General features: G+C 33.5%; 3 protein-coding genes and 1 long non-coding RNA gene across 4 annotated transcripts; 3 read left to right on the top strand and 1 right to left on the bottom strand.

Moving 5' to 3' along the window:
• Positions 1–834: 834 nt before the first annotated feature.
• Positions 835–2,950, top strand: LOC114165212 (telomere repeat-binding factor 4-like; the record flags this gene model as incomplete). Its single annotated transcript, XM_028049872.2, has 5 exons — positions 835–1,146; positions 1,234–1,460; positions 1,692–1,776; positions 2,347–2,430; positions 2,732–2,950. Coding segments are annotated over 5 exons (783 nt in total), but the record flags the coding sequence as incomplete, so codon positions are not given.
• Positions 2,951–10,854: 7,904 nt separating this feature from the next.
• On the bottom strand, positions 10,855–12,276 carry LOC146882112 (glycosyltransferase BC10-like). The gene is made up of 4 exons (XM_085667282.1): positions 12,130–12,276; positions 11,547–11,647; positions 11,270–11,341; positions 10,855–10,978 (listed from the first exon to the last, which is right to left on the bottom strand). Exons 1-4 carry the CDS (start codon positions 12,274–12,276, stop codon positions 10,855–10,857), a joined length of 444 nt encoding a protein of 147 aa, XP_085523408.1.
• Positions 12,277–20,348: 8,072 nt separating this feature from the next.
• On the top strand, positions 20,349–21,266 carry LOC146882111 (uncharacterized). The gene is made up of 3 exons (XR_014984953.1): positions 20,349–20,598; positions 20,746–20,967; positions 21,061–21,266. It is a non-coding gene; the product is annotated as an uncharacterized LOC146882111 (long non-coding RNA).
• Positions 21,267–21,393: 127 nt separating this feature from the next.
• Positions 21,394–22,547, top strand: LOC146882110 (uncharacterized). The gene is made up of 5 exons (XM_085667281.1): positions 21,394–21,587; positions 21,661–21,750; positions 21,831–21,932; positions 22,015–22,233; positions 22,410–22,547. The coding sequence occupies exons 1-5, from the start codon at positions 21,516–21,518 to the stop codon at positions 22,545–22,547; spliced, it is 621 nt and encodes a 206-aa protein (XP_085523407.1). The 5' UTR covers positions 21,394–21,515.
• Positions 22,548–26,302: the final 3,755 nt, after the last annotated feature.

Raw genomic sequence — 26,302 nt, 5'->3', positions numbered from 1 at the left:
GAGAGGAAAGAGTTGTAGAGGCGCGGGGAAGAAGAAGGGGGTTCGCAAAATTAAAACCCTAAATAAACCCTATGGCTTGGGTTCCTTTAACAACCGAGGCCATACACCCCTAATGGCTAGTGCAATTTTTCAAAAATGCAGTCCCTTTTTGGCTTCGGGTCTTCTTGAATCGAGGCATATAATTGCCTTTGGCACCGGTTTTGGGTGAACCAAAGCCTATAGCACTCTTTGGCTTCGGGTGTTAGTTGAACCGAGGCCTTAAACTTGTCTAAAATTGCAAAAATCCCACCGCGCTATTATATGCTTCCGGCCCTGGCCAACAGAGGCATATAACACTACAAAAAATCATGTATATAACGATGTTTTTAATACGACAGTTAATTAAAACTGTCGCTTTTTGCAGTATAATACGTTAGTTTGATAACAGCCATAATGTACATGTATAATATGACGTTTCTAACCACCATCTTTTACATTATCATATTATATTTAAAATTGTGTCATTTTGAAATACCACTTTATATAAAATATTATTTTTATAATTTTATGAAATTATTTCCTGTCCCATTTTTGTCTCGATACTTACTTTTTTTTTGTAAAACTTTATTCCCTCTCTTTTCTATTTCATTTTCCCACTCAACAATTTAATATTTTTTTAACTTTTCAACAAAATTTTAAGTTTCCAAAATCACAGACCCAAATGACTGAAACCCAGCACTCTCACTTCATTCTCTGCGTTCACTCTCTACCCGTTCGCCACTTTCTTCTTTCTGCGTTCAATCTCTCCCCGTTCGCCTCTTTCTTCTTTCTCCTTTATCCTTCATTTCACCCTAAATCACTTCACTCTCTCAGAACGTTCCCTCACGTCTTCGTTCGCTCTCCGTTTCTCCTTTCTCCTTTCTCCTCTTCGTTTCCCCTCTTTCGTTTCACCTCTTTCTCCTTTCTCCTTCCTTCGCCTCCATTTGCACCTCCATTTGCGCCTCAGTCCACGATTGTCGCCGTTCTCATTTGCTCGATTGGACGCAAGACGAAGAAGACGCGCTCATCGCCGGAGTTGAAAAGCACAGTCCCGGAAAGTGGAAGAACATTCTCAAAGATCCCCAATTCGCCCCTTTTCTCACTTCTCGTTCCAACATCGACCTCAAGGTAAATCCTTTAACAACCAACACTTTTTTTCTTTTCTTCAATCCTATTACAATTGGGTTAGGGTTCTTAAAACTCCCCCTCTTTCAGGACAAATGGCGGAATTTGAGCGTCAATAACGGTTCTCAAGGCTCCAAAGACAAACCTAGGGTTCCCAAGCTCAAGGCTCTTCCTCCTCCTCCACCTCCTACTTCTGCCACCTCCTCCACCACCACCACCGCTCCTCAAAACGCCCCTCCTACTCCTCTAAACGCACAGGTCGAGGTTGCTGCCCTTGATTCTTCTCTGAATGACCAAGATGTCAAAAAACCCCCGAGGTATGAAAGTAACACTATGTATGTATTGTGCTCTTTATTAATTTGCGCCGGTTAGCAGGTGTTTGATGTTGTATTAGCAGTCTTGCAATCATTGTTGTTCACATTCATTGACCCCCCAATTACAAATTCGAATTCTTTTGTTATGAATATGAAAAATGAGTGGCTATTTATTCTGCCAATTAAGATCATAATCTGAGGAGCTGTCTGTCGATACTTTTGTTCTTTTATCAGGTATAATGCAATGGTTTTTGAAGCTTTATCAGCACTAAAAGATAATAATGGATCTGATCTAAATGCCATTGTTAGTTTCATCGAGGTCAGATGAAGATCTTTGTTACCAATGTTTCGATAATATTTGTCAATGATATTACTCTATATATAATTCGTAAAGTGGTTAGAAGAATACTTATTTTTGAGATTATATATGATAAGGGTTTTACATTTGAAAACCTAGAATGGGAATGCATGTCACTTTCCATATGCCTGTTATCGTTATCATGCTTTGTAGATCTTGAGATTTTAGTTCCAGTTGTTTTCTAAGGTTTCTGACTTACCAGAGCAGTCTTATTGGAGAAGTAATCAACATTTTTTTTCTGTCAAAGTATAAATATTTTGGGTGGTAACAACCGATTTGTTTGCATTGTTTTAAATTATCCCTTTGTGATCTTCACTATTTAAGATCAATTCTTGAACTCCAAGACCCTGATAATGGTTTTGTTATGATCTTTTAAAAGTAGTATGTTTAGGCCCTGCTCCTTTTCTGTGGCGGAGAGGAGAATTTGAAAATTACTTTAATATGGTTTGTTTATTGCCTATATTATTTTTAAGCATTACAATTTTTATTTGAGAATTTTAGTTGTAACAATCACTACACATGATACTGCAGCAAAAACATCAAGTTCCTCAAAATTTTAGAAGGGCATTAAGTACAAGGTTGATGAGGCTTGTTAGTCAAGGGAAACTTGAAAAGGTAATTTAGTTTCAATATGGTGAATTGGTAATTTTACTGTATTGCATATTATAGTTGAGTGTGACCCTTGGTACAATGGGTGGGGCTTTTTTCTTACTGTTTCAACTTCTGGAAACAACCGCTATGCTTGGTAGAGTAAAACTATGTATATCTACTCTCACCACTCCTCAATCCTAACAAGGTGGGAATCTCATACATTGGACTTTCTTGAAGTTTATGTCTTGAAGCTTGTTTTTGGTATTGTAGGAGTAATCTACTCTTTACCCTTACTCATATATACTATATTATTTCTTCATTGCAGGCACCAGATATTGAAAGTTGTGTGTCATCTCCGCATGAAATACTAGGATCAAGTGGTGGAAGCAAAACACCTTAGACTTAGGACTTTTAATGTTGTCTTTTTTTCTTAGATGCTTGAATATTTTGGTACTCTTAATGTTGTCTTTTTTTTTCCAAATGCTTGAATTGGTACTTTGATGTAGTTATGTTATATTAACAATGAATCAATTTAGTTTATCAATTTCTATTTGATAGTGCTATAATTTTTTATATATTTTAAATTATCATGAAAAAATAATTTTATCGAATTATGAAAGTATAAGAAATATTAAAAAAGAATAAATAATTAAATATTAAAATTATGTCATTTGATCTATTTGATAATGACGTAATTAATCTCAGAATAAATTGTAATTAATTAAACTGGTGACATTTAAAAATGTCATAATATAATGATAATAGTGTCAGTTTAAAGCGTCGTTTTTCATATTATATTTGTCATCTAGTAAAAATATTATGTCAGCTTTAATTGACGTTTTTTGCCTCTTTAAACCGCCATTTTATACGTTGTATAAAATGACGGTTGTTGCGGTGGTTCATCTATAACCGTCGTATTATACTTTGTGACGGCAAGAATTACGACATTTCAGGAAACCGTCACTCAAGTAAATAACGACAGTTAAAAGTGACGTAAATTACAAAAATAAACGTCGGTATTTACATGTTTTTTTGTAGTGTAAGACGAGGTAAAAAGGAAATTTTGCACTATAACCTCCCTTTCTTAACTGAGTGTCATCCTTCTTTATCTCCCAAGCCTCTAGTTTCCTCTTCTTTTTAGGCTTTCCTGGCATCACTCTTTTTTGTGGGGGAAATACATCTTGATATGGAGTTCTTTCTCATGCTCTTTGACCGTTGATTGGGTAATCGATAGAATTGTAAGTTTCTTCATATATGGTATTTCTAAACCAGTCAGACATGAAGTCCTCTCCATTTAAGTTGATAAATTTCATTGTAATAAAGGCATGAGAACAGGGCATGCCACTAATGGCCCACTTTCTGCATGTGCAATCCCTTTTGTCAATGTTCACAGCAAACTGCTCCCCAAGTTGAGAAACGTGCCTAACTTTGAATAACTTTTCCGCTGAGCACCTGATTTGGAATAAAAAAATGTTATGTACAGGTAAGGACCAAATTGGGACTATTTGAAGTCATTAAAACACCAAAATAAATAACTTAAAGCACAATGTGGACCAAATATTAAAATGGACCTTGGTATCCAATATCTTGTTAACCATAATTCTTTATCAAGCCTGTTTTGAACTTTTGGGAAGATTGAGCCTTGACGTGATTTGAGCTTTGTTCTGTTGTATGCCCATCTTTTCATTATGTAAACCCTAATATCCTCCAACATGCTAATGGTGGGCTTACTTCTGGTATGAACTATTGCACTATTGAATCCCTCACACATATTGTTCACTAATTTGTCACAAATTGCTCTTGAAGTGAACCTTGACCTTGACCAAAACCTGATATAGTGAACTTTATATGAAGTTATCAATGTTGATTACACTAAATTTTCAAAATCAATTCAGGAAACAAAAAATGCAAAGTATATGGAGGATGACGTGCCTTGGTGGAATTGCAATCAAATGTTTGAAAGCATTGAGATTGCCCTCCCTAATGTTCCTCATGTAGGCCTCCCAAGCTTGTGGATATGTGGCTCTTGTAGCCTTCCACATGAGTTGATGCAGTTTTTTCCCTAGGAATTTCTTTCTGAAGTTGGAGTATAAGTGCCTGACACAAAAGCGCTAGTGCAATCCTGGTAAAAGCATTTGTATTGAAAGTAATAGACCTTTACATGTCAAAATTAAAAGCATTAAAAATCAGATCATGAAAAAAATTAACTAAAATATAAGATAAATAAAATGAAATTTATACGTGAAATTCACCTTCTGTTGGTCTGAAATAAAGGTGCATGCTGCAGCCACTGTTTCCCCAGCTATATCTTCAATGAGTAGCTCCAAAAACAATGACCAAGAGTCCTTATTCTCGACCTCTACAACAACATATGCTATAGGTAATATTTGTTCATTGCCGTCTCTTCCAATTGTTGTTAATAACTCCCCTCCACATTTACCTTTCAGGAAGCACCCATCTAACCCAATGAAAGGCCTATAGCTTGTGAAATTATCCCTGTAGGCCTTCAAACATGAATAGAATATCCTGAAAATTAATTCACCATTTACTTCCTTAACTTTGATCTTCACTGTTGACCTTGGATTGGTTCTCAAGAGCTCATGTGCATAGTCATAGATTCTCTTGAATTGTTCTTTATATAAACCCTCCACACTTTTTGTTGCCATTGCTTTAGCCCTATATGCCATATTCCTAAACATTCCTATATTCCATTTTCTGCTCACTTTCTCACGCATATTAGTAACTTTCATATGTGGATTTTCTCTAACAGTTTTCTCCCTGTGCTACTTAACCATTCTAAATTATTTTAAGTTGAAATCTCTGCTACAGGTATGAAAATCAATAATTTTTCTTAGTTGCCATGTGTTTATGGCAAACATGTATGCATAATAAGCATACCATGTTCATTTTCCACATGCACCCACATATTTAATTGAAACTCTCTTCTTATCATTCTTAACAAATTTCAAATTTTTCCATTTTGAAGTGAATAAGTGTACATGACATTTGTGAACTCCTTCTTCTCAGTAAAATAAGTTCCTACTTCCCATTTGAAATCATACATTTTTTTTGCATACAAAACGTAGGAAACCTACCGTAACTTTCTTTATCAAAGGTATCCTCCTCACGATCTGATGCACTAATCAACTCATCAGAATGCCATTCATTATTAGAAACAAGATTGTCTTCAACACTATCTGAATCACTCTACTGATGTTTCACATTTCCCCTAGAGGACCGTTGTGGTTTTCTTCTATCTTTTGCCTTTGCACTCCCACCATCCTGCTGTGAAACATTTTCAACTTCACATTCAATATCACCAACTCACTCATCTTCCATATCACTGTGAACTTAACATTCAATGCTAACATCAATTAGTCCCTAATCACTACAAGTTTCAGATTCAGTATCTTCCTCCAGAAGTACATCTTCAACATATATATCGTCTTCCTCCTCTTCTTCACTAACATCTTCATTCTCTTTTCTACCTTTACCATCATAACTCCTTAATATTGATGTGTCCTAACTCTTTCAATCCACCTACAATCTCAAAATAACTCCACCTGTTTGGGTCACAAAACCAATCTGTAGTTTCCTCTTAAGTTTCCCATTATCATGACATACAAAACTTCCATTATGGTGGACCACAACTTCAAAGCGGTCGTCACACACACACACACACACACACACACACACACACACACACACATATATATATATATATATATATATATATATATATATATATATATATATATATATATATATATATATATATATATATATATATATATATATATATATATATATATATATATATATATATACATACACAAATATACCCACAAATCAATTAAGAAATTACAGTCCTTACCACACACTGAAATGGCGGACCACAGGTTGTGAAAATAGTTAGAGACTCACATGGGAGACAAAAACTATATAGAAGAACCCCACCACCACACCGAATATGGAAAAGCAAACAAACCTTACACACAACCAACAAAATAAGATAAAATCAAACATACTTAAACAACATTATCCACCAACCAAATCATACGGAAAACAAAACAATCACAGAATAAAGTGCACCAAATCATACTTAAAGGAATAAAATTAAATATAATAGCAAAACCCAACAACCAAAGCTAACTCATCTTCGCAACAGTGCACCTCTTACAAATTTTGCTTCGATGAACCACAAACGCCAATCAAAACGCCCCACCAATTGTACCCACGAACTCCAGAAGAAATGCCCTAATCTTCCACCCTACCAAACTTTTCCTTGGCTTCACCCTCCATTGGTATGAAGTAACAAATCCCTAATTTCAAATTTGGGGATTTCTTAACTTATGCGAGATTAATAAACCTGACCACTTTTGTTCCAATTGTTTTCCTTTTTTTTTTCGTTTTACAATTACTATTTTCTACGTCACTAAATAAGTCCAATGCAAACTATCTATTGTACACCGCCGCTAAACATTTTAATAGTGTTAACAATTTGCCCTTATTTAATAGAAATTTTCAAAATAAAGGATTCAATTAGGACAACTTTGAAGTTGAGGACCTAATTAAGATTTCTTAACCAAAATGAGAACTTTACGTGTGATTAAACCATAAAAAAATATAATAATTTCTAAATCGGGTTTTAAAATTTATCTATTAAAATTCGATTTTAATAATATTTATCTAGTTACATTTATCGAAAATGTTGCTATATATAAATTTTGTATGCTATAGTGACATTTTTAAGATACGTTACTATAGATAATATTAATAATAATATTGTTGTAACATTTTTAGTCAAATGTTACCTTAGATAAATTATTGTAATTTATAATATCATTTCATCTTTTCAATAAAATAAAATATTGTTAGTGTAATCTTACTCGAGTCTTCTCTCCGAAAGCTAATACGCTTTGAACCTTAATCTTGCTCATACTTCACATTATCAGTTTGGGATTCTCTCTCGTAGCTTGTTCTTACCGCGTTGAATCAGTTTTTGTGATTCACGACTTATGGTTCGTGTTGTTTATGTTCACATTTCATGGTTTCGAAATGATGGTGGTGAAATCAATAACTTTGTCACCAGATCGTGCAAAGAGTAACTATTGAGAATTGGAAGTTCACGCGACACTTACGTGGTCCTCGTCGACCAAGTAACCGTGTGGAACAAAGACTCTGTTTATCATGGTTGTCTTGTTCACACCCATTTCAACCATATTAGCTTCAGACTCTACTTCAACCTTCAGAAACGCAGAGTTCTTCACACCACTTGGTCTTCTACAATAGGTTACTGTTCCATTCCATCGCATTCATTCCCTTTCCATCTCTACCTTGAAATAATAAATGTGATTTGTGGATTTGATCTTTTCATACTCTCGTAGTTATGAAATTCGTCGAATCCGTATTTCGGTGTGGCTTAATTTGAAGTATTTTGGTTGCAAATTATAAGCCCAAGTTGACAACGGTTCATTTTAATAGTAAAGAATGATCTCATAGGTAGTGTAGAAGCTTGTGATCTTGACACAAACACGACACATAGAAAGTGAAACTAATATGTTAAACAAGAATTTGTATTCAAACCTAACAAAACGAGAGATAAGGTGAACCTGATCCTCCTGGTTTCTCAGCCTGATCATCCCCCAACAATAATCTTGAAATGCACAATAATTGTGCCTTGATCGAGATATAATTGGACGTTTTGCATCTCTATCCTAGGATTGAGAATGAATATGCTGATATCTGCTTATCCTATGAAGGATTTCCATTCTAGTGAGAAGAACCATGTATAGAAGAAATATGGAGTAATAAGAATACTCTAAACAGTCTAAATTAATAAGACATTATTTAATAGTAGGGATGGTTTAGCTGCAATGTTTAGTTTTCATCTCCACTGTTCATGGCTGAATCTTAAATATGTTGTGATAGGCAAACCCATCTTAGAAGTTAATTGTGGTACTATTGACCATACTTAGTTAACTGTAAGCAATAGGCGTCATCATTATACAATTTTAAAAATGTTTTAAATATAAAGCATGCCACTTTTACACTACAAAAAAAAAAAAAAGCTAAATTGCGGAGGTTTTAATTTCGTTTAGCGGACGTTTTTACCCTCCACAAAATAATTTGCAGGGGTTTTTCAAACCTCCACAGATAGGTTCCCCACAAGTTATTTGTGGAGGTTTTCTACAACCCCTGGTACCCCGGTTTATATTGAGGAAGTTTTTTAATGGAGGGTTATAACCTCTCCTATTCATGACTATTATTTTGTGGAGGTTTAAAACCTCCTTTATTTCCATAAACCTATTTGATTCCAAAATTCCTATTTTTCATTTTTTTTTGTGGGGGTTAATACCCTCCTCAATTTGAGGATTATACTGTAAAAATTTTAACCTATTTCGTTTGTATTATTTAATTTGTGGATTTATTACTGTATTTTCCTTGCATTATTCAAATCTCATAAAAAATAGTATTATGTTTGTAATTAGAATTTCCTACTATACTTGACAATGTATGTCATCATTTGAGATACTTATATTTTTACATCAACAATAGTTTTTGTAAACTTCAATCAAATACTTCAACCAAAGTGCTCAAATATATATCATTAGAACTTTTGATTCTCAAAATCAACATATTAACATAAAAGCAATTTAAATTGAAACAATTACAACTTAATCCATACTTACTCAAAGTTCATAATACACTAAAATAGTTTCATCATAAAAAAATCATCAACACCCTAAATTTTGCTACCACCAGATGATCCTCTTGTACCCATAGAAGACTCAGGCTCATTTGCATCACCGGTTTGCTGAAATTATAAAAGATAAATATTAGCTGCAAGAAGGACGTCAACCTCAAATCATGAAATCAACATGCATATACTAAAATAGTTTATTACTATATCATTGCCCTGCACAAAAATCATGATTATTTGTTATCGATGATTAACTCACACTGATACAATATAATTCTTGTATCAAAAATCACATCACAAATAAGTACCAACATAATTAGTTTCCAAAGGCTGGACATAACTTACTTGTGGTTGAGGATCAAAGAAGACAGTTAATTCATCAGGGATCTTTCCTTCCTTCATTATCATGTAGGCTTTTAGTGCACCCAAGGTGGTTTGAATTTGGGATTCTAAATTAGTGTACTTCTGTTGCCACTGAATTACTGTCCATCACTGTATTTTGAAGGCATAGCAGAAGAACAACACAAAAAACTAGCAGAGAATCCAAATTTGATAAATACTGTCATTTTTAAGTGAATCATAACAATTCTTTTTTCCAAGACAGACACAAAAAGAGTGCAGGTGGGAAAAGAAAAGGGTCCTTACAGCCAGTAGTGTCTGAACATAGTGTTCATATGGTATACAATTATGGATCTTGGATGTGTCAGCAGGCTGCATGAAGGAAGAAATTATAATTAATTAGTTGTTAGTTCATATAATTTACTAGAACCTAATTGACATCACATATCAGTTCACATTCACGTGTTGAATTACTTCATAAGAAAATGATTTCAATAAAGAAAAAAGGAGACTGATTGAAGCTAATATAGTAAAAAGAAAAAAAAGGAACATCTAATAATTTTTAAATGCATAATGTCATGTAGAGAACTTACACAAGAGCTTCCTAAGTAGACACCAAATGCAGATCAAATCCATCCAGATAATTACCTAAATAATAAGGTATATAAAGGAGACTTATCACATGTACACGGTTTACTTTCAGATCAAGACATATATACTTAACATCTTGATCATATTATTAACTTTTAGGGTTGGAATCTTTGCACATACCTCCACCTCAATTTCTTGTTTCGGTAATAATAATAGTAATAAATCTTAACTCATTAAATATAAATATAAATGTAATATTAATAATATAAATATATAAATGTAATACTAATTGAAATAATTTTGATAATTGAACAAATAGTTATGTCAAAGTAAAATAAACTTTTAGTTTGGAGTCACGTATATGATTTTCATAAACTTTTATTTCACAAAATAAAGTTTTTTTAATTATTATTTTTAAAGTAAAATAAAAAATATAGTTTGTGTGCATCACATAGACTATCCATGCATATTGTTTCAAAGCAAACCGTACAAGTAGCAGATGGCATGTAATATATATAGTAGGGTTGATGAATTGGTTAGACAGAAACAGACGAGAAGAGGAAAACAGACTTCCATTCAAATTCCATTCTCTTTCTTTCTTCTTTCACTCCCTCTCCTCACTTTTTCTTCTTTTCTCTTACCCTTAACATCCGGAAACTATGTTCTTCCAGACATTCTCACTCCCGCATTGTCATATCATATATATACTTCTAGATCATTTTTTCGCTCATTTTTTTTCTTTCAATCTTCACCTTAATTTTTGTTTCTCTCACTTCTCAATTCCTTCTATTCACAATGCTCATTGATGCAGCACCCTACACCACCGTCATCTGAGATCCAAGATTACGATTCTTTACCTGAGATCCTTTCCTCCAATTATAGACAAGAATAACAGGATCCATTTTTGGATTATAACGGCCTTCGTTCGTCTCAGCAAAACTGTTCATTTGTTAATGCAAAAAACTGTTAAGTTGTTGGCAAATAAATACCCAAGTTTAACAAAAAGTTCCCATTTCAGCAAATTTAACCTCTCAAAATTTGTTGTATGAGGAATTGTACTTTTACACCAATAGTGTCACTAACTTCACTCAGTGGTATAATTTAAAAAGAAAATTGAGATTTCAGTTTTAAGTCATGGAATGATACAAATTGAAAGAAAGAAAAAGGGTAATATTACAGACCAATCTGCAGAATATGCAGAATATGCATAAGGCAAGTGTGTATCCTCACCTGTCCACAAAACTAGTCGATGCTGACATGATGTAGTCATAAGTGTAAGGGAAGTTGTATAAAGGTATACAGCTGCAAAGAAATCAATCAACTGAAATATAGTAAGGTGCTAGGCTCAAGCATGGAGAAACATCAATGTCATTTATTCTATCAAATAATTAAGAAAACTGAAGAAAATCATACTTTCAAAACTGATAGCAAGTGCTGAGTAGTTATAGTGATATGCAAAAGTATAAGGACTAAAACTTTATAGTTGTTAACATATTTATACCCTCACCTATCTGAGAGGAAAACAAAGCGTTCATTTAAAGGATCGCTTAGCGCATGTCTAAGTAAAACGCGCTCGACCTCTATCATGCTTGCTTCTCCCCACTCAATCTGGAAATAGATCGACATGAACTAAATAAATACCATGAAGCTGATATGCATAACAAAATGGGATTGCACCTTTTAGCACTATTTTTTGACAAATTTACACAGCATAGTAGAATTGAAAATAATAGATCAAAGTTTACTTTTAGAGAAACAACTTAAAACAGGATATACCTCAGATTTTTCAGACAAAATGAGATTGCAACTTTGTAACTACTATTTTCTACCAAATTACATACAATTTGGTAAAATTGAATAAACTAATTCACATTTCACAATTTGGTGAAATTGGCCACACAAACTAATAAAAGCATTAACTTTCATAACACAAAAAGAATTGTTGTTGCAACATAAGCAAGGGGTAAGTTACACCAACTCAAGTGAGATTCCTTATCAATATGAACACCATATAACAGATCACACAGGAAGTGGATTTATAAACAAAAATATTCTGTTGAAAACAGAAAAAAAAAAGAAAAAAGACTAACCTGTACACTATTATTAACTTGTCGATTCCAAAAATAAGGTGATTTAGTTGTTACTTTGTTGAGAAGAAACCCTGGTCTGTAGTGAACAAAAATTGAGAATTTGTTATCACCTCCCTGAAGAAATGGAACAAATGTTTCAATAGGCATTACAGCGCCTCAATAGTAAACAAAAAGCACTTTAAGGAATGAGTCAATCAACTTTTTGCAAACATAGACAAATGCACCTTTTGTGTGGATATTGTTGTCTTTCTAAGTTTTGTTATTAATAAAAATGGGGTCCATGTTGACCTTGAGAAAATCAAGGTCATCCAAGAATGACCTATTCATAAAAATGTTGGGGATGTTCCTAATTTCCATGGCCTTGCCAGCTTTTATAGAAGGTTCATACCCAACTTTTCAATTCTTGCTTCACACTTAAATGAACTTGTAAAGAAAGATGTTTCTTTTTGTGTAGGGTGAAAGACGACAACTTGCTTTTAATGAGATTAAAGCTAAACTCATGCAAGCTCTCATTCTATCCCTTCCAAATTTTGAGAAAACTTTTGAGCTAGGATATGTTGCTTTGGGAATTGGCATAGGTGTTGTGTTATTACAAGAAGGTCATCCCATTGCTTACTTCAATGAAAAATTAAATAAGACTTTTCGTAATTATCCCACCTATGACAAAGAACTTAATGCACTTATGAGGGCTCTTCATACTTGAGAACATTACTTTGTATCAAAAGAGTTTATTATTCATAGTGATCATGAATCACTCAAGTTTTTTAAGAGCAAACACAAACTCAACAAAAGGCATGCTAAATGGATGGAATTTTTGGAGCAATTTTCGTATGTTATCAAATACAAGAAGGGTAAAACCAATTTGTGGTTGATGCACTTTCAAAAAGATTGTTGAGTCATTATTTTTCCTTTATTCCATTACCTTTTTGTGTTCATCTTAATGGATGTTTAGTGCTTAATTGGCTAATGTTTAGTGCATTTTCATCTATTGGGCTTCATTTAGCCATTATTCCGAATTTAGAATAATTTCGCATTAATTGGTCTAATTTTTGTTTCTAATTATTTTTAGGTATTTTGTGAAGCAATTTCAGAGCTTGAACACTAATCCTAAGATGAAGAGAGAGTTGCCACATCTTTGTTACGTTAGTCCATGTCATTTCCACATCATTTCCACGTCATTTAAGTGATTGGGCCAGCATTTTTAGCCCATAATGGCATTTTTTTAATTTTGCACCCGATAATAGCATTTTTGTAAATATGTGGATCTATGGTAATGTGACCACGAAATTTAGGTCTCCTTTTGATGTAGCAACCACCTTCTTCTTCCTTATACTCTATTTTCACGTTTTTTTAGCTTTGGTTAGTGACCCATGGAGGTGCCTTCTTCATTTTCTTATTTTACCAGTCTTTATTAACGTTTTTATGCATTATTGACAACACCCATTGTTGGGTTTGCAATTTCCGCACATTTGGTAGCTTGGGCATTTCATTTTCTAATTTGTAGTGACTTGGACAACACCCATTTATGAGGTTTTCGTTTTTTATATTACAGCAGCCATTTTCGTTCCATTGAAGCTTTAGAAATCTCGTTTTCTCTTTAATTTACGTTTCAAATTGACCCAACTTAGGGTTTGATGTTCTGCTTTGGTTATTTACATTTTTGAATCTTTTCCCATGAGGTATTTTTGTTTTGAAGTGTTTAATTGTTCCATATCCATGGTTTGCTAAATTTGTGTATTAACTCCTTGATGAAAAAAGCAATGAAGCTTTAAGGTTATGTTGGTTTTGTTAATTTTGCCATTTCTTTATCTTGAATTTGTGGAGTGTATGTGGTTCATCTAGTCAGAGGCGGAGCATCATAGGAGTAGGGATTGGCCTAGCCCCCCCCCCCCCCCCCCCCCAAATATTTTTGATTGTTTTCAAAATTATATATCTATTTTAGGAATTTTTAAAACTTTGAATGTTAATAAAATAATAAAAAATAAAATCCAATATAATAAAAAATAATAAATAAAATATTTAGGTTTAATTAATCTTCTAATATATGTTTTCGTCTAAAAATACCAAATTGCGATTAAATTGAAACTAAAAAAAAACTAGAAAAAATTACAGATTAGGTGCATGTATCCAGGGTGAGTTATGTTCATGCTTAATGTATGTAGCTTGGTTGCCACGAGTTCATAGATGTATGCATTGCTTAAATGTGTATTGAAACTATTTTGTAATCTTCGCTTTTTTCTAGTGGATTGAGAGTGGGAAGAGATGTTACTTTGTTAACCCAAGATAAGTGGAATTGAATTTAAATCAAGAAGTCGGTACGTTTTAATCATTGTTTCATTTTATTTAATTTGTTGTTAGAATTTTTTCAGTACTTGAATCTGCCAACCCCCTTCCTTTGTGTTAAATTGTATCTGGAAAGCTTTGAATGAAAGGATGGGTCACTAGGAGACGACCTTGGGTTTACTCCTGAGTAATGCATTTATCTTTTTAATTTGGTTAGGTACGCCCTTGATCAAAGATATACTCTTCTAGCCACCTTAGGTTCTCAAATTCTTGGCTTTGATAATATTTGTGATTTGTATCTTCAATATCCTTATTTTTCATCCATTTACAAGGATTGTCAACAAAAGTCCCACGGAGGATTATATGTGAACAAAGGCTACTTATTTAAGGAAGGAAGTATTTGTGTTCCTCATAGTTCACATAGGAAACTTTTTGTTCAACAAATGCATGAAAGGGAACTTATGAGACATTTTGGGATAGCAAAAACATTGATCGTGCTCAAAGAAAAATTCTTTTGGCCCTATATGATGAAAGAAGTCCAAAGAAATTGCTCAAGTTGTATTACTTATTTACATGCAAAATTTACTATAATTCCTTATAGCCTTTACACTCCTTTGCCTATTACTTCCACCCTGTGGGAGGACATTAATATAGACTTTGTCCTAGGACATCCAAGAACTTCTAGGGGTGTTGATTCTATCTTTGTGGTGGTGGATCATTTTTCAAAAATGGCACATTTTATTCCATGCCATAATGTAGATGATGCTAGCAATGTTGCAAAGTTGTTTTTCAAAGAAGTGGTTCACCTTCATGGCCTTCCTAAGACAATTGTGTTTGATAAAGATACTAAGTTCCTTAATCACTTTTGGAGAACCTTATGGTCTCAGCTAGAAACTAAGCTTTCTTTTTTTACTACTTGTCACTCACAAACTGATGGGCAAACTAAAGTAGTAAATACATCTCTATCCACTTTGTTAAGGGTCGTCGTAAAAGGCAATCATAAATCATGGGATGAGTATCTTCCTCAAATTGAGTTTGCCTATAACTGTGTGGTCCATTGCACTACCAAGCTTTCTCCTTTTAAGGTTATATATGGTTTCAATCCTATCACACCTTTGGATTTAATCCCACTTCCTACTTCTTTTGACTTTGTCCATAAGGAAGGGTTATCTAAATCCCAGTTCATTAGAGAATTACATGAAAAGGTGTGAAACCAAATAGAAACTCAAATTGATAAAATTGTCAAATACAACAACAAAGGCGAGAAAGCTAGGAGTGTTAATGAGGGCGATTTGGTTTGGTTGCATTTAAGAAAAGAAAGGTTTCCACATTTGCGCAAATCCAAACTAAGTCCCTGTGGTGATAGTCATTTTCAAATACTCAAGAAGATTAATGCCAATGTTTATCAATTAGATCTTCCTTTTGAGTATGGTGTTTATTCCACTTTCAATATTTATGATTTGATTCCTTTTGTAGGATCCATGGATCATGGTGAAAATCAAGATTTAAGGACAAATCATTTCTAACACTACAAAAAAATATAATTATAATGGGGGTTAATTATTGGGGGTTATAATAACCTCCACTAAAAGATATACATAGGAGAGGTTTTATAAACCCTCTTTAAATAAAAGGGGTTTTTAAAGAAACACCACTAAAATTTTATAATTTTTTTAAGTTTTAATTTGGTTAAGCTTACCAAACTCTTTCGCTCTCAAGTAGAAGGTGTCTCAAAGTCTTTCATTCAAGAAAAAAGAGTATAGTTGGTAAGAAGAAGAAGCAGTGCCTCTCGTCAAGGTAAACTGTGTACCTCTCCTCCATCATTTTCGTCTTTTCCTTTCTGATTTCATTTTTGTCTCGGTGGCTTCCGATTTCATCTTTGTCTCTCTAATTTCATTTCTTTTGATTTCAATTTCAATTTCGTCTCCTTGCTTTCAACGTTCGTGCCCTATGAGCGCTGGATTGTGCCGTTGGAGAAAGACATTCTTTCTTTTTTTGATTTCATCGTTCTCCCTGAAATAAGGTAAAACCATGCTTTCAATTTCTTCGTTCTTACAATTTCGTCATTCGTCTCCATGCTTTCATTTTCATCTCAGTTCAATTTTATCTCTCTGATTTCATGATTTCATAGTGCCTCTCACCATTCTCACCATGAATATGTTCGTTTGTTTTGCCCTAACTTCTCTGATTTTGTTTTGTAGTTATCTTGGTTATTTTAGGTTCTACTGATTTTCTTGAGTTTGTTTCGCCATTTTCTTGTTTGTATAAGGCTTGTTTTGTTGAAATAAAAACTAGAATCGACCTTGGAATGTTTTGTGCAGGCAAGGGTGACACCTTAGAACTACCGCCAGTATCGGCACGTGGAGAAATGAAGGTGGAAGCTAGGATGGAGATAGGCTAAGAGTGAAGTGATATGGTCAATAAGGTTATAGCAAGTGACAGAGGGAATTGCTAATCTTATAGTGGCTCTCATACGTAAACTAACAGATGTTCTCAAGGTTGGTGTCTCCACTTTAAATTATAAACATTCTCTATATGATTTTATTTTACCCTCTTTTATGTAAATTGTCATCTATTATGTTCTGATAGATACTTGGGTTGGATATTTGTGCTAACATTATGGTTGGAGATGATATGAGAAGAGGCATACGTGATGGACAAAAGAAGCGAGTAAAGATATATAAAAATCAATGTTGTGTGAGAGGTCTTGTTGGTTGTTAGTGAGGGTGGGTTGGAGTTGGGTAAGGGGATGTATGATGTCCTCAAGGCAGTTGGCAACCAATTTATAGATACTATGAACGGCCATTGCTGGTTGGAGCACTTGATATGGCATTGTAAAAAAATGGGTAAAAACAGCTAAATTACTGCAAAATGATAAATTCATTCTTCTCTAGCTTCTATTTAATCATTTAGAGGAATATATTGCCAGTACATTGACAACTCATTGGGTTCCCTGCATAATCAAGTGACAAGAAGAAAGAATATAATGAAAGATTTGATTTTGTAAGGCCGTTATGGTTATTTTCTTACATGGCAGCAGACATGAACTAGTTTTATAATTGATCAAACAAAATCTTGATAGTAGTTGGACTTCTTTGTAACCTCTTGGGCCCTAATGATCTGGCTGGATTGCTAACTGTATTTCAAGGCAACTTATTCTCAAGTCAAATATTTAACAACCAAGAAATAAAAATGTATATAATCTTTTTGTAGACTTATGTCATTTGATATTTTAAATCCTGGGTAGTCATCCAAAATTAAAGGGATTATATAGAAGCCACACTTCTCCATTTTAGTGCATTGAAATACTTCACACTAGCCATTCCCCAAATGCTTAGGGATAGAAATGGATTACTTACTTCTCTGCCACACAGAGTTGTGCGGTAAATGGTTTGAGTATGAGGTTTGAATGTGTATGTTTTTTCTTAAATATTGTATATGAAATGTGTATATGTCATGTGTAAATACTGGTGCCAGAGCTACATTCAACGTTCTTGTTTTCTTTTGAAATAATACTTGAATTTATAGTTGTCTCTTATTGAAGTGAAGTTTGCTCCTGCTTCTTAGCAGTCAAAATTGTAACTTGAGTCAAAATAGGCTTATAAAATGCGCCTATTTTGATATCACATGATGTAAAACAAGAATCGAAAGAAATAAATAAGCAATGAGGAAAATACTGGTTATAGTTAGTCCAGATGATAGAAAGAAAGCATAATTGCAGCAAAGGTGGTGAGTGGTTGAACATAATATGGGATGAAATTAACGTGGATAGCGACTTAGAAGAAGAAGAAATATAAGATGAAGGTGATGGTACGTAGGTGGTGAAGTGAGAAAAAGCATGGCTGGTTCTGGTGTGAGAGATGTAGGAAGAATAGGGTGATTTGACGGGAATTGAATGATGGAAGAAGGGAGCATAGAGACAATATCCTTTAAGTGATGGACCTGTTTGTTGGAGAGATACGGGTATGTAGGCCTTTGTATTTTCTCTATCTCACTCATGCAATAACCAAAAACCATTACATTACATTATATTGTGTGGACCACAGTTCAAGCACGCAGCTTTAACTCATGCTCAACACAACCCAAAACATGCAAAGCATCTTAAACGTCTACTTGTTAATGCCCACCCTTTCTACTACTTAAGAAGCAAACTCTCCATAAAAGTATCAAATCCTGCTACTATTATTCAAACATCACAACCCCTACACTTTCAATTACCAACCAGGTCCCCCTAAACTCTCAAGCAAGATTTTTTTTTTCTTTTTTCAATTGTTGAGTCATTTGACTAATTCATCTTAAATTATTATCCTTCATTGTTTAATTTGATGTGTTTATCTTATTTGTAGACCACCTGAAAATGAAGAAAATATCAACCAAGAAGAAATTGTCAACCAATAAATCTTCTACATGGGGACATGTAGTTACACCTGCATCTCATCATCAATCTCATTCAGTTAATTATGTCACTTCCTTAAGGTTAACCATGTAGTGCTAAAATATGTTTCAGGAAACTAACAGAAAACAGTACAGAACCAGAGCCTTTCTAGAGCAGAGATCACAAACTTCATAAATACTATCAGGTCATAAACATTTGAAAAATAGGCTATAATGACCACTCTATAAATGATTCTCTAACCAAAGTTTAGTAATCATAATCGATGCTATATAATGCACACTAGACTTTGCCAGTGTCTTTTTCAGGGGACTTTCTATTTGTATCATGCAGGGACTGCACATATTTCATGCTTTACTGATATTTTCGTTTTCTCTATTTTGAACCTTGTTTTGTTTTGCAGGATACTTTATCCTCTCCTTAATTGTGCATTTGCATTTCTGCCATTTGAACTTATCTTTCTTTAAAATGAAGTAAAAATAATATTGCTTTGAAAAGTAACAGGTAGTGAAGGTTCGTATGCACTCACAAACTTACACATTGAACATATAAAAATTTAAAATGGTTCCATCAATTTAAAATTTTTTTTTTATGATTTTAAGATTATTGTATTTCTTTAAAGTAGGGTATTCAAATGCTGCTCACACTTTTGATTCAACTTTTGAATTCAATTCATATAAATATATAAAATATGTTCAATTGAAAGTTCTGGAAATGGTTTATCTTTTGCTAGTAAAAGAAATTGTCTCTCACGATGTGTTTCTACGCTTCTTAATTCACTTTTTTTTTTATTCTATGCTACAAAATATGCCCTCTACTTTCATATTAATGGATAATCATGCAGCATGTGACTAAATTCATATCTGATGCGTTTTTGTCAAATACTACAATATTAACCATGTAAGTTAACCATGTAGCTTAAAATATATATTATAAAAGAAAATATTTGCCATGTAAGTTAAATTTTGATTTTTAAAATTTAAAATGATTAGTTTTTTAGTGACCTACTACTATTTTTGTTGCTGATATTTGATTGACTTTTGCCACTTTTTCATTAGTTGAATGATGTTTTTAAAATCAGTTTTCCAATCGGTCCACAGGTAGAAATTTAACTAGGCCAAAGTAGATTCATCCCCTGTAAACTTCTCTAATATATTGTATCAAAAAACCCTGTAAACTACCAGAAATATGGCATGACCCACTGTATATACCAGAATTATGTTTCAGTGAGTTGGTCACCTTAACTATTGAAAACTGTCAGTTTTTATCAGATGTCATGCTACCCTTCTATTTACTTCCTTTATTACCAAAATTGGAGACATTGGTAGTTGAAAACTGTGATTCTGTGAAAACTATATTTGATGTCAAATATATAACAAAAGACACATTGGTCCTTGGAGGAAGTCCACGTCATCAAGTGCAGCTCCATGAAAACTTTCAATGCATCGAACAAAATAGATAATTCCATAAAGTGGTCTAAACAGAACTTCACCTTAATTGTTGTGATTTTTCTAACTTTATCAATTTTTATCCATTCTCAGGAGATTTGAAGATGAACTTTTCAATCTCAAGTAAGTCTAAGTCAAAACCTGAAGTGAGTACTCATTCTTCACTACCTAGTACTCAACCTCGAAGACTTGAAATACAAATTCCAACCCCAATTACACCTCAAGCAAATATTCAACAAGGTCCTTCATTTTCATTTTCCCCTCCACTTCCATCTGCATCTCAAGCAAGTATTCAACAAGGTCCTAAATATGCTTGTCCTCTACCTCCATTTGCACCTCAGCCAAGTAATTTATTTTTTCATATTCTATATATATTTTGTATTCTGTTTTATATTCTTTATTTTGTATATATTCTGTTATACATTAGATTTTGTATATATCAATTTGATTTTATATTCATTTTTAGGAATATCTAACCAATGTATTTTTCAGGAACCTTGAAAGTGAGGATATCTTCAACTAGCCAACCCCCAATTGCACCTCAATCTAATCCTCAGCCACCACATCAATCTTTTCCTGTATTTGAACGAATAATACCAACTACATCACATTCATATTCTGAAAATGAAGAGGAAGAAAATGAGGAGACTGAGTTGCAAGTAGATGAACAAAGTCTTGTAACCCGAAAAAGATCATGATTTGTTAATGTGATTGGTAAGCAACTATGTACAAAGTACTGCGTAATATATTATACATATATTTGTCTTTATAATAAATTAGTAACAATTATTTTCTCACATTTCGTAGATGATCAAGGAAAGAGAATTACAAAACAACTACGAACCAATGATGTGTGGCATTTACCTCCTAATGAAAGGATTGTTGTGCAGTGGAATAATGAGGGTCAACCAATTGCAGATGGTGGAGCATTATTGAATAGGTTCTTAGGTAGCATTGCAAGAAGCTCTAATTCTCTTCCCATTAGCTATTCTAGTTGGAAGAAGATTCCTAAAGATTATAAAGAAGATGTACTAAAGAACACTATTCAGGTCAACATTGTAAGAACTTAATGTATAATTTAATTATACTATAACTCTTGTTAATTTTAATTGTTTTATGTTTTGAAGGCTAACTTTGATGTCCATTCCGATGTTCATATAAGCCACATCCTCAAATCACTTAACATAAAGTGGAAAGACCACCGACAAGAATTGTGGCAACTTAGAAATGATGGAACACGTACTAGAGATGAATTGATTGCAATGGCTCCAACAGGAATAGATAGAGATCATTGGGCTTCTTTTGTGTATTATCGACTAAATTCAAAAACGAAGGTATATTGAAACTATTTTCATGAACATTGTTCAAGTTAATGATTATTAATTTTTATACTTTGATGATTAAGAGCATGCTCTAAAAAATAAAGATAATAGGGCAAAGCAAACCATTGCTCACACATGTGGGTCTAAGAGCATTGCAAGGAAAAGAGATGAAAGGGTGACAATACTACATATCTTAATGTGAACTTTTTGTTTCAATTTTTGGCTTTATGTGATATTTTTTCTTTAATTTTATAGGAAAAAGAGTGTGGCCATAGGGTTAGTAGAGGAGAGGTATGGATAGCAACACATAAACATGCTAATGGAGCCTTTGTGAATGATGAAGCGAGGGAAATCAGTGTAAGTTCAATTCTAATATAGTCTATAATTATCAACCATGCTTTGTGTTATTTTAATTAGTTTCTTCATATGTTCTTTGTAGGAAAAAATTCAAGTATATGAATCAACATCATCATCATCTGTATCAAAAGAAATATCAAGTACTGATTCCTTAGCTTTTGCTTTTGGAAGCCAAGAACATTGTGGACGTGTTAGGGGTTTGGGTTTGGGTCTTTGCCCATCTAAAGTGTTTGGCTCCAAGGGTCATTCATACAGTGGAACATCTTCAAGTTATCCTTCTAATGCTAAGTTACAAAATCAGGTTAGTTTTTTAGTTTTTGATTATGATGCATTACTTTTATCAATTTGATGTTTGAAGTAAGTCGATTGTCTATGTTATGTAAACCAAGATTGTCAAAAGAGCTCCACTTTTTTTCTTCAAAAGTAGAAAATAAAATATATTTTCTCTATTTTGATTAATTTTGTGTTTTTAAATAGGTTTCTACATTGACATCCCAACTCAATGAAATGAAGGCAATGGTTAATTTTTTGGTACAAAATTACCAAGGAGAGTTGTCTCGTGATTTTACTATGCATCATGCACCAACAATAATATCTAAATCTTCATTAAATTAATATATGTTTGATATTATTATTTGGAAAGTTATTAATTATCATTATTTTTTATGTTAGGTATCTGATCAAGGAAGTGTTCCTAATGAAGAAACAAATGATCGACATCAAGCCACGCATTAGACGATATTATTCATTTACTTTTAGAATATGTCAACAAATATGCCTCTAGGAAACTTATGTCAACAACTTTGATTTCCTTTTACAATTTGGTTCATTGGTGCACTTGCTTATTATGTCATTATCATTCAAAGGCTACCTCTCCAAAACTTATTATATTAAGAGCATTATGACTCCTAGTACTATTTGAATGAATATTTGTATTGATTGCTTATTTTGAAATGACCTAGGAGTTTTTGCTTTTTAGTTAATGAGATGTGTTATGAAAATGAATGCTTTTATTGAAACTTAGCCTCTAAGAGTATTCAATTTATTTATATTAGGGTAGGGTCATACAAAATGGTTAAGTTACTTTTCTTTTTGTTTTGGTTGTATTGTCAAATGTAATCATCCTCCTAAATAATAATGAAAACCAAAATATTAAGCTGTCAAATGTTTTTAGAACCCCAAGCATTAAAGGGAGTTTTCTGAACCCCAAGCATTAGCGAAGGTTTTCAAAACACCAAGCATTAGCGGGGTTTTTGAAACCCCAGGCATTAGCAGGGGTTTTCGAAACCCCAGGTATTAGCGGGGGTTTTCGAAACCCCGGGCATTATCGGGGGTTTTCGAAACCCCAAGTAAGTTGCGCTAGTTCCAGGGGTTGCTAAAAACCCTCGGTAATCCGTTAGCTACGCTTGCTCTTCCAGGGCAATTACAAACCCCTGGTAAAACCATTAGTTGGGGTTAAAACCCCTAGAAATATCAAATAAAACCCCCACTAAAAATAATTATTTTTGTAGTGCAAGGGGGAGGAGATGATGGATTCGGCCCAAGCCCATTACATGATCCACATTCAAGTCAAGGCCCAAGCACATCAAAAGGCCTAATTACTCAAAGTATGATGAGAAAGATACAAGAGGGCCTAGAGCAACAAGAGCCCACTAAGCTTCATGAGCTTCACATGTTTTTCTCTTGGGCTAAAATGAATATCAAATATGATGGGTTTCTTGTAAAAACATTAGTATAGTCTTTATTTTTTGGCCACATGTTAAGTCATGCTTTCTAGAATAATGGGCCAAAGTACATTGTTGATTAGCTTCCAAATTGGGCCAATTCAAGCTCATTTGCAAACTTGGCCGAGAGGTTCTCTCTAGCATATGGTGCACATGATGGAAATGCATGGTAAGTGTGACTTGCCACTTGGAACATGATCCACTCATCCCAGATCCGAGAGGCATGCTTTTTGCCACAGCCATAAATGTGCATTTCACTTCTACACACATTTACATTTGCATTTGCAAGGATCCTTTACTATACATGAGGACCTCATACACTTGTATTCGGTTACTCTTGAATTGTAATTGCATTGATGTTGAGAGCACTCCACATAATTGCCTTGAGAATCATGCTAGCTAGGAATCTTCTTAGAACTCCTCTAGCCTCCTTCCTTTAGGATAGGTTCTCCTTCCCAGAACATCCTTTCCACTGATTCATATAATTGTTCAAGGGCCTCCAAACTTATTCCATTGCCATTCCGCTACAACATGGAGCTTCTCCTTTCACAAGTCGTGCAAGGAGGTCATCACAGAGTCAATGTTAATGTTATTGAAAAACAATTATGGAAGATCATAACTTAGCACAAAAGGTACTTGCGAACGGATGCAATAACTATCAAATTACTGCTGAAACTAATGCATAACCCTTTCAGTCACTTGTTTAGTGAATTGTTGTGTGAACTGTTGTGTTAACTTTTCTTCATACTCAACATTATGCGTCCATGAAGACTGACTAGAGGAGCCACCAAAATACTGGCAAATGTCGACTACTAATCCAACAAGACATAAACATCCAGGGTGCTCAGGCCATCCAATTGCAGTAGCAGAAATGCCATGATGACCTTCTAGAATTAAAGTATCTTAGGAGCTCTACTCAACCAAAGAGTCTTGCAATATAACAAAAGTAAATTAAAAGAAAATTAGTATAAAATCATATTATTGTTTAAAGAAAAGTTAAATATTACAATTTTTTCAGATTTTTCTCGTATGATTTTAGAAGTGTAGGTGCTAGATGACGAGATGGTGGTGAAGGAGGCTTGAGACAATCACCTTCAAAAGATGGGGGCCTAAACCTTTTTTTTCGCATCAATATCTTTTCTTCAAGCTTTCTATACCCACCACGAGACAATAAGTGTGAGTTTTTATTTTGAGCACTTATTCCTTGGGGTTTTGTCCTCTTTTCCTCTAACATAAAATTCATTTTATGAATTAATTCAACCCGTACACAATTTCAACAATGTTAATTCAAGTAGACTAACCTTCCATCCCTCATATGTACGAGACTCAACAAACTAACGCCAAGTGTCTTTATCAATTGCCTTGTATAACTCACATGGGTTTTCATTATTTTTAGCTCCAAAGATTTACCTAGATGTCAATTTTGTCTTAAAATCACAAAAAATTCTCGGTGACCGATGAAGACATTTATATTGAAGCATCGCCACATTTGGAATATCAAATGTCATCAGCAATAAAGAAAATATACATCAATAAGTGCTTTACCAATATCATAAAAATATAAATTCAATAAATTAATTAATTTATCAATAAATCTTGCCATATCAAGTTTCGATCAACTTCAGACACATGATCGAAACTAGGAATAAGGATGAATATTCTGTCACATGCCAATACTCCTAAATAGCTTCTGAAGAGGTATGCATTACAACTTAAAGCTTTACTAGTGACGATGTCGACAACGACAACAATGTTCTTATCATTAGCTCATCTCAACAAGAGCTGCATCAATCTAGTGGCTCCTCTGGTGGTTCTCCTTATGGGAACTTCATCCTCTAGTGATGAATTCTGATGGTTAGCTATATATTTATTATTAAAGGAAAAAAAAACACAAAAGATTAATAACAAACATTTAAAATAACAATAACATATTATTTAAAAAATACGTAAATTTATACAAAAATGTAAGATTTATACATAAATTTATGGATTGGTCATATTTATATCCCAAATTGCATGTACATCATCAAGTACTAGGGCCTCATCAAAATTTATCGTTGTTTTAAATGGATGAGTTTCAACAATATGAAGGTTACCTAAAATCTCTCCATTAAGATCAATTTGTTTCTTGTCATGAAGAGCTATAAACCAATATTCAGATGCAAGATGTTTTACATAAAAACTTGAGATGGTTAATGTGCCATGATAAAGGGCTCATCTCGATAACCCACCTTTCAAAAATCAACTAGAGTCATATCTGATTCATCAATTTTGACACCATTCTTATTATCAATCCACTTATATTTGAACAGTGGAATAGTAAACATAGTATAGTCAACCTCCCATATCTATTATATTATACCATAGTACATCATTGACCCAATTACCAGATTTTGGTCTTTGGATGTGGAAAATTGCAATGACTCGACTTTAAGACTCACTCCACTATTTTGTACTGTGCTTTTATCATCAAAATACTTCATATAGAATGTGCAATTATTAATTTCGTAACTTGTACAACTTACAACATCAAACTTCAATCCATTTGCTAGCCACATCAAAGCCTTAAAAGATTGTGAATCTTTCAAAACCTCATATTTAAACCAATGCATGAACATTTTGTTATGCTCCATCAACTGTCATTTC

This window comes from Vigna unguiculata, chromosome 10, assembly GCF_037176805.1.
Source record: "Vigna unguiculata cultivar grain cowpea cultivar isolate G323 ecotype 2 chromosome 10, ASM3717680v1, whole genome shotgun sequence".
NCBI classification, from domain to species: Eukaryota; Viridiplantae; Streptophyta; class Magnoliopsida; order Fabales; family Fabaceae; genus Vigna; species Vigna unguiculata.
The sequence above is the reverse complement of the archived record's forward strand: the minus strand, read 5'-3'. Positions and strand labels throughout refer to the sequence as shown.

Bases quoted from the DNA above. Each gene is read 5' to 3' on its own strand.
- LOC146882112 (XM_085667282.1), bottom strand. From the start codon at position 12,276: ATGCCTATTGAAACATTTGTTCCATTTCTTCAGGGAGGTGATAACAAA. The intron at 11,342-11,546 runs GTGAGGGTATAA...ATTTCTTTGCAG, and splicing joins TTTGTTTTCCTCTCAGATAG to CTGTATACCTTTATACAACT. The intron at 10,979-11,269 runs GTGAGGATACAC...ACAAATGAACAG, and splicing joins TCGACTAGTTTTGTGGACAG to TTTTGCTGAGACGAACGAAG.
- LOC146882110 (XM_085667281.1), top strand. From the start codon at position 21,516: ATGGCTCCAACAGGAATAGATAGAGATCATTGGGCTTCTTTTGTGTAT. The intron at 21,751-21,830 runs GTGACAATACTA...TTAATTTTATAG, and splicing joins CAAGGAAAAGAGATGAAAGG to GAAAAAGAGTGTGGCCATAG. The intron at 22,234-22,409 runs GTTAGTTTTTTA...GTTTTTAAATAG, and splicing joins ATGCTAAGTTACAAAATCAG to GTTTCTACATTGACATCCCA.